Source organism: Brachyistius frenatus, unplaced genomic scaffold (assembly GCF_029030835.1).
Source record: "Brachyistius frenatus isolate BFR_SWC_R1_liver_20210118 unplaced genomic scaffold, ASM2903083v1 Contig_697, whole genome shotgun sequence".
Lineage (NCBI taxonomy): Eukaryota > Metazoa > Chordata > Actinopteri > Embiotocidae > Brachyistius > Brachyistius frenatus.
Window position 1 is genome coordinate 8,388 of NW_027211296.1, and position 11,834 is coordinate 20,221.

Sequence of the window (11,834 nt, forward strand, 5' to 3'; positions counted from 1 at the left end):
CAACGGAAAAGGAGTCAACCACTTTTAAAATAAGTTAGTCATTGTCAAAGTCATAATTCAAATCATAATTAAAGGCCATAAACCATATAAAAGATCTCGGTACAATAGGTACCGCGCTCAACGCGGATATCAAATTTCCTGGTGTGTGTTTGGTATATTTTGGTTCCCCGAGTGATACATCGTCCTAATAGACCAGCTTTGGCCCTGCGAAGCCCCGACGTCATCCGAACCCCCCGCTGTGCTTTACGCTTGAAGCCGAGTGAAGAAGAAGAAGAAGAAGAAGAAGAAGAAGAGCAGCCGGAGGGCGACTTTCCACGACAACACCACCGACATAGCGGCTCGTGCTGTGCGGAAATGGCTCCGATAACGACCGAAGGAGCCGAACAAGACTCTCCGCCGACGTCGAAACAAAACGGTACCGGTGAAACAGCAGAAACCGGCGTGGAGGGACAGGCCGTGCCGGACCCCGAACAGGAACCGGGCGACAACAACGAGAGCAGAGCAGGAATGGACGTGAGCAGTGGACGCGGTGCGGCGGAGGAGCCCGGGGACGACCCGACACCCGGCCCCGGCAAACAAACCGCTTCACCGGGCGAAAAGGGAGGCAGCGACGAAGGGGGACCCGGCGGTGAACTCTCTGAACCGGGGAAAAGTCCCGTGCAGGGGAGTTTGGCAAGTAGCACCGATTCCGCACAAGAGGGCTCCCGGGTGCTGAAAGAAGAACAAAGAGAGGGGGAGAGCGGGTCCTCCTCCCCGCCGGACGACCGCACAAAGACCGCGGAGAAAGCCGAGCACGGCACCAAGAGACGGGCCAGCGTGGAGCTGACCTCGTCGGACGGGGAGCCGCTCAGCCGGATGGACTCCGAGGACAGGTCTGTGGAGGTGGTGTTAGGAGGTGGTGCTGGAGGCCTAGCTGATTAGAGGTGGTGTTGGGTCACAGCACGATGCCGGGCTCGCACGCTGGAAGTGGTAGTTTGTTTACAGGTGTAAAACGGTCGCTTCCGCCAGGAGATATAGTCCTTTAACGATGCTCGGTGACGTGCACATCTGTGTAGGAAGTGATGCTCGTGATCACACCGGGTATCTGAACCGTGAAACCGGACAGACTGAAGCTCCGACCGGGAACCAGTACCTCGCACGTGCAACCGGAACGGTCCTCACGTTACTTCTGTCTGACACCGATTCACACACACAGGTCGTCAGACGAAGGCACGTGCGGCAGAAATAGGATGGCGGGGATTGACTGCCTTGCTCAAGGGCACATCAGACAGGTCGTCATGGAGTCCATCTTTCCTGATGCACAGTAAACCAGAACTACACAGTTTGTAGTTCACTTCCTGTAAAGACTGGAGAGCAGTTTGTTTCCAGGGAAATGAGGGAACGATTACCTGCACGAACTTTAAAATGATATTGGATAGAGATAGAGATGATAAATTATATAAAACAAATATTAAAGGGAGGCTCACATCACCCTATAAGAACTGTTAATGTTAACTTTATTAAAGAGATATTGAAAATAAGTGCAATACAGAAGAACCTAAAACCACATCTGAGGAAGACGTGTTTTGGAGGATTTGTTTCAGGCAGTAGTTGTTAGAGAGATGTTTTCCATGTGGAGATGCTTTTAATGCAAACAAACAACTTCCTGCAGCTGTTCCCTAGTAAAAGCCTTCCAGTAGTTTGAACTTTGACCAGGAAGCAGCTGCAGGAAGTGTCGGGGTGTCACCTCAGATTATCCTTCTCTGAGGTCGCTATGAGGGCAGGTCGGTGTCTGTCGCCATGGTAACTCTGGGAGACGCTTCATGTCAAAGAACAGGTGATGGAAACACCACAAACAACACGCCTCCTTTATCCCTACTCAGACACATCCTCTGATCTGCCTCTGATGTCATCAGTCAAATGAGTGTTTGTGAGAAATACGCAGGAAACCGAAGCTTCATCTGTTGAGGAAGTTATCGTTGAACCGAGAGTCCTCGTCCGTGCAGCGTTTCAGATCACTGAAAGGAGCAAGATGTTAAAATCAAGTGTTAGTCGGTGGTTGGAAATGAAGCCGATCATTGTAAAGTCAGATTGTAAATTGATGAACACAAAAAGTGCCGTTCATTAAGCCGGTCGTTTCCATTGCAGCTGGTTGATCTTTATAACCGGACCAAAGTAGCAAGAGAGCAGGGAAACCACATATGGACGCGGTTCAGAAGGTTTCTCAGTCCGGTTTGTGATGTCATCAGTCAGGACGGCTGGTTGATCCGCCTCATAAAGTTCCTCCAGTTTGGTAGAAAGATGGATGATGAGCTGAGCAAATCAACATTAAACTAGATTTGATTGAATTATTGATCAAGGCATCGCAGTGATGTGGTCTTTTTAGAAGATTTTGCGGGTGAAAGGGTTTGTGGGTACTGAGTGAGGTTCCCCTGCGTCTCCTCTGTTTCCACCCGTCACTCTGACCTCCGAACGCCTCTGGATTCATCAGAAAGTGAATTTTCCTGCAGACGGCTGGAACAGACTGAAACTGAATGAGTCAGTAGAGTTGTGATTCAGTGAAGTCCTGAACCATCACAGAGCTCATCTCGCCCGCTCACTGCCAGTCCTGCAGTGTGATGTGAAACCTGTGCACACCTCCGTCGCTGCTGTGAGCGGTGCTGGTCCTCCTCCCACCTCCTCTCTGCTTCCTCCCGTGTTTGGAGGCGTTTGAACTCGGAGTGACGTGAAGCTGGAATCAGTCAGATCGGAAACGAGGAGGCCGACGGCTGCCTCTGCTCCTCGACGGCTTCCTGAGTCATGCAGATACAAGAATACTTTGATCAGGAGAAGTTTAGGTTGAGATGAATCACTTCCTTTCATATATAGTGTGGCAGTAAGTAAAGGACCAGTCTACAGGCTGGACACACCTTCTCATGTTGGCAAATTACTACACGTATAAATATATCGTGTCGTTTCATACATTATGAAATAACGTGGAATTAGGTGGAGAACAAAGTTAAATGGAGCCGTTTAACCAACACAACTGATGGTCTCATTAAAAAGGAAGAAATTCCAGCAGGTAACTTCTGACCGGTTTCACCTGTTTACTAAAATCACACCAGGTGACGACATCATGAAGCTGCTGAACACACCGACGCCAGTTAAAGCTGTCATCAAGACTAACAGGAGACTTTGAGGAATATACAACTTTATTTTAACAGTGTTATTTCATAGTTTAGTTTTAAAGTCTATGAAATACAGAAAAACTCTTGAGAGAGGGAGTGTGTCCAAACAGACTGGATATACAACTACAGACTGGATATACAACTACAGACTGTTTATAAAAGAGTTCGTAGCTTCAGGTCTGTAAAATGGTTCCGATCCAGAAGTGTCTTCAGCTGCAATACCAGCGAGTGCCACTAGAGGTCGGCTCCAAAAAGCCTCCGGCTCCATAGACTCCCATTCAACTTCTCTCATCAAATCCAAAGTGAATAAAATGTGTCCATCAGTTCTCTCGGTGTTGTTAGCTAAAGTCACTCCTTCTTCTTAGTTTTCTGGAGGTCCATCTGAAAATAATCCCTCATTCATTAGAAAAGAAGATTCAAGAAGACCTGTTTTTGGGGGCGTGTCTGTTTGATTGACAGGCCTGTGGTGCAGTCAGGTTACAGCTAATGTTCACAAACCAACGGGTGAGCTCCCTGCTGGCTGTTGATTGGTCCAAACATTTGACTGCTGCTGTAAATATCCTCCCAGCCTGTTTTTGAGGGCATAACGATTTTAATCTGATTATGTCCTAATTATAAAAACAGATGTGACTTTTATCTTCCTTCCAGTCCAAATCATTCAAAGATTTTCTCCACATAGAGAAGCTGGAAGCAGCAAATATTTGTGGCTCCAGTGATTCATTGACACATGAATAGTTTCTGACATATGTCAGCTGTGAAAGTACGAACACAGCTGTTGGGAGAAAATGCTGTTAGACAAGTGTTTAAAGGCTTTGAAGAGCAGATGAGTGATGACATGTTCATGTCGGCCACCAGAGGCTCTGTTCACCTGCCAGCATCCGTCTGATTGAGTTAGTTTTCTCCGTGTGGTCTGAAGGAGGATCCACACCAACCCTCCTGTTTACATGCCTCAGCACACGTTACATGTTACAGAGGACACGCGTGTGATTTCTCTGCTCGCCTGCGGTGCGTTCAGGAGCAGTTGAATGTTGAAGTGAGCTGCCAGAGAAGTTTATAGTTGCAGCTTCACCTGTAATCCCATCAAAACCCTGGACTGAAGGTCGTCTTACTGCCGCAGCTTCTCCCACAGCGTCCAGCCTCGTCTCCTCGTCTTCATCAGCAGCTGCAGTTGGATTCAGAAACTTGATGTAAACAGAATGAAGCTATTTGAATGTTTGCTGAGCAACCGCTCTGATGAAGACAGTGAGAGGTGGTTGAAAGCTGCAGCTCACTGAACAGGACTTTAAAACGGAGAGCTTCAATAGTTTGTTGTTTTTATTGACAAAATGAACGCTAGGAATCATCACTGTGGACGGTACAGTTGTGTGAAGAACCAGCTGGTGACCGCACGGCCTCAAAACGGACTTTTAATGACTTCATGTGGTTGTTGTTTTAATTTAGTGAAGCAAGACATGACATGTGAGAGTGTAAATTAGACCTGACATGACAACAAGTAACAGACAAACAAGACCAAGCAGGAATAATAAAACAAAAGAGGGAAATACGGAAAAACAAAACAAAAGACATAAATACATGAAATAAGTCCAAACTAAATTGTAATTTTGTGGTTTTTATGATACAAGATGGAAGTTTTTACAGCTGGAACATTTTCCTGTAAAGACTGATTGAATGAAAGAAGATCATGTGGAGGCACACACACACACACATAGACACACACACACACACACATAGACACACAGACACACACACACACACACATAGACACACACACACACACACACACACACACATAGACACACACAGAGACACATAGACACACACACACACACACATAGACACACACACACACACACACACATAGACAGACACACAGAGACACACAGACACACACGCACACAGACACACACACACACATAGACACACACAGACACACGCACACACATAGACACACACACACAGAGACACATAGACACACACACACACACACAGAGACACATAGACACACACACACACAGAGACACATAGACACACACACACACACACACATAGACACACACACACACAGACACACACACACACACAGACACACACACACACATAGACACACACAGACACACGCACACACATAGACACACACACGCACACACACACATAGACACACAGACACACACACAGACACACACACACACACACAGACACACGCACACACATAGACACACACACAGACTCACTCATACACACACACACACACACAGGCAGCAGCTTGATGAGAAATCTGCCCACATCACATTTAGATCTTAAAACGTGGGAACTTTAAAGACTTGATAGAAAACTGAGTTCAGACTGAGATCCTCTTTGATTATTGATCGGTGGATTGATGACTGAAGACTGATCAGCTGTGTCGACTGACCACCTGCCAGCTTCACCTGCACAATTTCAACTCACCTGATTTCCTTTTTCTTGTACTGTATGTTTGTATGTTAAGCCCTTCCTGGATGTTTATCTTTTTCGTGTGTGTGTGTGTGTGTGTGTGTGTGTGTGTGTGTGTGTGTGTGTGTGTGTGTGTGTGTGTGTGTGTGTGTGTGTGTGTGTGTGTGTGTGTGTTGCAGCATCAGCTCCACCCTGATGGACATGGAGAGCACGGCGTCCAGCGGCCGCTCCACCCCGGCGATGCTCAACGGTCACGGTGGGGGGGCGGTGGCGGTGGGCGGTGCCGCCCCGGCGGGGGGGAAGTCTCTGAGCTACACCTGCTGCTGGGATCACTGCCAGCTGCTGTTCCCCAGCAGCCCCGACCTGGCCGAGCACATCCGAGCCACACACGTGGACGGGCAGAGAGGAGGGGTCAGTGTCAGGGGGGTGGGGGGGTAAATAAACACAGCATGTGATGAGCAGCTCCAACTACAACAGGGAAACGCAGGTAGACTTTGAGAAACTTCTCAGAGACTCTGATCAAGGAAAGAACAGAAACCCTGATCTTAGAGAGGAGCTGTGGTCCAGCCCGTTGCTAGGTAACACATCCTTTTAAAAGATGTGGTTGGTTGATCCAAAATAAATGCACAGAATGAACAGTGACCTCCAGTGGAAGTTAAATGAAGTGCGTGTGAAAGCAAACATCCTCCTGCAGAGAATCTGGAGACTTTCATCAACCTCATTCAGTCTGAACTATATTTCTCTGAGCTCGCTGGACTTCAGCACTTTTCTCCTCTGATGAAGGAACTCTTCCTTCTAAAGTCCTCCTCCCTGATCCTCCTTGGTCCTCCCTGATTCTCCTTGATCCTCCCTGGTCCTCCTTGGTCCTCCTTGATCCTCCCTGATCCTCCCTGGTCCTCCCTGATCCTCCCTGGTCCTCCCTGGTCCTCCTTGGTCCTCCCTGATCCTCCCTGGTCCTCCTCCCTGGTCCTCCCTGATCGTCCTCCCTGGTCCTCCCTGATCGTTCTCCCTGGTCCTCCCTGATCGTTCTCCCTGGTCCTCCCTGATCCTCCTCCCTGGTCCTCCCTGATCCTCCCTGGTCCTCCCTGATCCTCCTCCCTGGTCCTCCCTGATCCTCCCTGATCCTCCTTGGTCCTCCCTGATCCTCCCTGGTCCTCTCTGGTCCTCTCTGGTCCTCCCTGATTCTCCTTGGTCCTCCGTGGTCCTCCCCGGTCCTCCCTGATCCTCCTCCCTGATCCTCCCTGGTCCTCCCTGGTCCTCCCTGATCCTCCCTGGTCCTCCCTGATCCTCCTCCCTGGTCCTCCCACTTTATCACAGTCTATTCTCAACTTTCTGGAGAAATTCTTAGAAAACATCACGACTCTATTTTCTTAGAATTTTGCCAGTAGGAAGAAGTTTTAGTGAATATGGGTTCAGATCGAGTCCCACTGATGTAAAATAATGTTCCACACACATGTTACTGTTTTATCCCTGAAGTGAGTTCAGAGCAGCAGAAACAGAACAAACCGTTTAATGGGAGGCTGTGGCTCAGATGGTAGAGTGGGTTGCACATTAATCAGAAGGTTGGTGGTTCAATCTCCAGCTCCTCCTGTCCACATGCCTCAGTGTCCTTGAGCAAGACACTGAACCCTAAGTTGCTCCCGATGGTGAACCATCAGTGTGTTGTGAGTCGCTTTGGATAAAAGCGTCAGCTAAATGAAACGTAATGTTAGCTGTTGTTAAGTTCCTGCTGTCAGCATCTGCTTCACTGTTAACCACCACAGTCTGTGTGTGTCTGTGTGTGCGCCCCCAGGTGTTTGTGTGTCTGTGGAAGGGCTGCAAGGTGTACAACACTCCGTCCACCAGTCAGAGCTGGCTGCAGAGACACATGTTGACCCACAGCGGGGACAAACCCTTCAAGGTGAGAGCTCACATCTCACATCACACACTCACTCCTGTCAATCAGCTCGCCTCACACACTCTCTCCTCTGTGCTCCTGCAGTGTGTGGTGGGGGGCTGCAACGCCACGTTCGCCTCACAGGGGGGGCTGGCACGCCATGTCCCGACTCACTTCAGCTCCCAGAGTTCATCCAAACTGTCCAGTCAGGGCAAACTGAAGGAGGAGTCTCCGTCCAAGGCCGGCCTCAACAAGAGGAGGAAACTCAAGAACAAACACCGGCGATCACTGCGTATGTAACACACACACATGGTTGTGTCACTGCTCCACACACACTGATAATCAACACAAATTTTTAAAAGTTCCCATTATTTTTCTGCAAAAAATGTCAGCAGAATCTGTACTGAAAGTATTAACTACATAAAATTTAATATTAATAAAACTGACTTTATTAACAAAAATAACTCCAAAAATATCTCTGCTCCTGTTTTCTCATCTCCAAATGAAACCAGAATAAGAGAAACAGGAAGTGAAATGTGTTCTTCACATTAAAATGATGTGATTAAATGTTTGTGATCAAAGGAAGTGATTCCATATTACTGGATGTTAAATGAGTTTTCTCCACACGTCCAGTTGTCAGAGACGTCTCTTTGTTGGTTTCATCCAGCAGGTCTATGTGTTGAATGAACATGAATTAAACAGCATCTAAAGCTCTTATTTTGAAAGGCTGATGTCGTCCTTGTTTCTATATTCCAGTCACAGACGCTCTGTTCTGGAAACATACGCAGCTTTTTAGGAGATTTTAGGAGCTTTTAGGAGCTTTTATCTCCACGGTTCTCCAAGTTCAATAAATACATTGAAAACATTAAAACTAAAATATTTCTGTGATGTGCAGCAGGATTATTATCACAGGAAGTGATTACACATTTATTATTCTATCAGGTAGTGCTTAAAAAAATGTTTTCTTTCTACTTCCTGCAATTTTACACCAAAAAAATTCACTTAAAACTCCAAAAATTACATCGACATTTTTGAGAAAAATCCACCGCAAAATTTGAAATTTTTGATCACAACAATCACCAAGCTTTGTGAAATCCTGAAAAATATTAATAAAATGAGTTTTCTGTTTCCAGCACGACCTCATGACTTCTTCGACGCCCAGACGATGGACGCCATCCGCCACCGAGCCATCTGCCTCAACCTGGCAACACACATCGAGAGCCTGGGCAACGGACACAGTGTGGTGTTCCACAGCACGGTGGGCACACACACACACACACACACACACACACACACACACACTCACACTCACTCACTCACTCACACACACACACACACACACACACACACACACACACACACACACACACACACACACTCACTCACTCACTCACACACACACACACACACACACACACACACACACACACACACACACACACACTCTCTCCCCCTGTGATCTCATGTTCATTCCCGTGTGTGTGTGTTCAGGTAATAGCCAGGAGGAAAGAGGACTCTGGGAAGGTGAAGGTCTTGTTGCACTGGACACCCGAAGACATGTAAGTCCTGTTCTCCTCTTCATCATGACTCATCCTCTTCCTCATCGTCACAAAATGAAAACAAGTTGGTAAAGAGGCTGCTGTGATTGGCTCCCTGTGTGGACTCACCACTGCCTCAGTGTGCACTTGTGTGCTCCCACGTGTTATTTTGAGTGCATGAGTACGTTCACACTGACGAGTCTGGAAACAGGTGATGAGTTCAAATGTTAGTCGTCACTTCCAGTTCGATCTGAGACAACACAGATGTTGTGTTCCAGAAGACATCCTTCCCTCAGTACACTCACTAAAAGATCTCTTCCATGACAGCCGTGTTGTTTCAGATCACTGCTGTTCTGGACTGACAGGAAGTGACCTCATCATGTGACCACATCACCCTCCAAAATATCTGCAGCTTTAATTATTTTACCCAGAATTCAGTGTGTTTTTGTGTCCTCTGTTTAACACTCAATAAACACACTGATTCTTCTGTCCAGCAGCAGCAGTGGAGAACAAACACTTTGTGTTCAGGAACACTTTATTGTGAAAATCCTTTACGCCGGTAGCCCCGCCCCCTTCCTCTATGTAGCCAAGATGGCGACCCTTTAGGGTGGAAAGTGTCCAGAGTTCCACACTTCTTCTTTTTTGGAGCTTTCTGAGTACTTCATCCTGGAACTGGTAGTGTTCTGATGTTAGTGTTAGTACACAAGTACAACATCTGGAACACGGGAACGACACCTGGAAAAACACCTGGAACACGGGAACGACAACTGGAAAAACATCTGGAACACGGGAACGACATCTGGAACACAGTAACAACACCTGGAACACTGGAACAACATGGGAACAACACCTGGAACACGGGAACGACACCTGGAACAACACCTGGAACACGGGAACAACACCTGGAACACGGGAACGACAACTGGAAAAACACCTGGAACACGGGAACGATATCTGGAAAAACACCTGGAACACGGGAACGACAACTGGAAAAACATCTGGAACACGGGAACGACATCTGGAACACAGTAACAACACCTGGAACACTGGAACAACACGGGAACAACACCTGGAACACGGGAACGACACCTGGAACAACACCTGGAACACGGGAACAACACCTGGAACACGGGAACGACAACTGGAAAAACACCAGGAACAACACCTGGAACACGGGAACGACACCTGGAACAACACCAGGAACAACACCTGGAACACGGGAACGACAACTGGAAAAACACCAGGAACAACACCTGGAACACGGGAACGACACAGGAACAACACCTGGAACACGGGAACGACACAGGAACAACACCTGGAACACGGGAACGACACCTGGAACACCAGGAACAACACCTGGAACACGGGAACGACAACTGGAAAAACACCAGGAACAACACCTGGAACACGGGAACGACACAGGAACAACACCTGGAACACGGGAACGACAACTGGAAAAACACCAGGAACACGGGAACGACACCTGGAACACGGGAACGACACCTGGAACAACACCTGGAACACAGGAACGACACAGGAACAACACCTGGAACACGGGAACACCTGGAACACGGGAACGACAACTGGAAAAACACCAGGAACAACACCAAGAACACGGGAACAACACCTGGAACAACACCAGGAACAACACCTGGAACACGGGAACAACACCTGGAACACAGGAACAACACCTGGAACAACACCAGGAACAACACCAGAAACACGGGATCAACACCTGGAACACGGGAACAACACCTGGAACAACACCAGGAACATGGGAACGACATCTGGAACGAAAACTGGAACGACACCTGGAAGTCAGCAGGGGACTGTTCTACTGTGAAGATGCGATCTGTAAACTTGTTCTGTGTTTCATGTTTCAGACTTCCAGATGTTTGGGTGAACGAGAGCGACCGACCGCAGCAGAAAACCAAAGTGGTTCATCTGTCCAAGCTGCCCACAGACACAGCCGTCCTGCTGGACCCCAACATCTACAGGTGAGAGAGAGGGAGAGAGAGAGAGAGAGAGAGAGAGAGAGTTCATGAAAAGTTTTTGGATGTCCTCAAAAAATAAAATCAAATGTGGTTGTTTTCTGGCCTGCAGGATGTTCTTCTGACCTCCTGGAGATCTCCGCTGTCTTCCTGTTAAACGGCGTGGAGGAGACCACCTCCTCCTCACTTCCTGTCCCTCTCTGCATTCCTCTTCCTCCCTCCTCTCAAAGGATGCTGGGAGTTTAGTGACTTGTTTGTCTTCTCTTCATTTGGTGCTGAGTTTTCTGAGGATGTTTAGAGGACATGTTGCTCGTTTTAGTGACACAACTAGACTGAAAACTAACTGACAGCTGTAACAGTAGAGAGAAGCAGTCTTTGTAAATACTGGAGATTTGTAATATATTTTTATACTTTGAATTTTTTACTGTACTGTAGATAGGTGTCTTTTTTCTGCCAAACATTTTTTAAATAGATGTTTTAAAACAGATAATATTGATGCAGATAGCTGGCATTGCTCTGGTTTGATGTCATTAAACTTTTTCAACATCCACCTGCTCTGACGTCTCCACCTGCAGCGACACACGGACACATCCAGTAGACACGTCATTAGAGACGACAGTAGACGCATCATGAGAGACGACAGTAGACGCATCATTAGAGACGACAGTAGACGCGTCATTAGAGACGACAGTAGACACGTCCAGTAGACACATCATTAGAGACGACAGTAGACGCGTCATTAGAGACGACAGTAGACGCGTCATTAGAGATGACAGTAGACACGTCCAGTAGACACATCATTAGAGACGACAGTAGACACGTCATTAGAGACGACAGTAGACACGTCATTAGA

General features: G+C 47.5%; 1 protein-coding gene and 1 long non-coding RNA gene across 3 annotated transcripts; one reads left to right on the forward strand and one right to left on the reverse strand.

The window, feature by feature from the left end:
• Nucleotides 1–227: 227 nt before the first annotated feature.
• On the forward strand, nt 228–11,525 carry LOC138615113 (zinc finger protein AEBP2-like). Of its 2 annotated transcripts, XM_069688735.1 has the most exons (8): nt 228–872; nt 5,756–5,987; nt 7,369–7,476; nt 7,558–7,744; nt 8,586–8,710; nt 8,944–9,011; nt 10,874–10,987; nt 11,094–11,525. In XM_069688735.1, exons 1-8 carry the CDS (start codon nt 355–357, stop codon nt 11,104–11,106), a joined length of 1,365 nt encoding a protein of 454 aa, XP_069544836.1. In that variant the 5' UTR covers nt 228–354; the 3' UTR covers nt 11,107–11,525. The 2 variants fall into 2 exon arrangements, with proteins under 2 accessions (XP_069544836.1, XP_069544837.1); XM_069688736.1 differs by lacking the exon at nt 11,094–11,525 and having other exon boundaries at nt 10,874–10,991.
• LOC138615114 (uncharacterized) lies at nt 9,698–10,219 on the reverse strand. The gene is made up of 3 exons (XR_011310424.1): nt 10,060–10,219; nt 9,841–9,988; nt 9,698–9,769 (listed from the first exon to the last, which is right to left on the reverse strand). It is a non-coding gene; the product is annotated as an uncharacterized lncRNA (long non-coding RNA).
• Nucleotides 11,526–11,834: the final 309 nt, after the last annotated feature.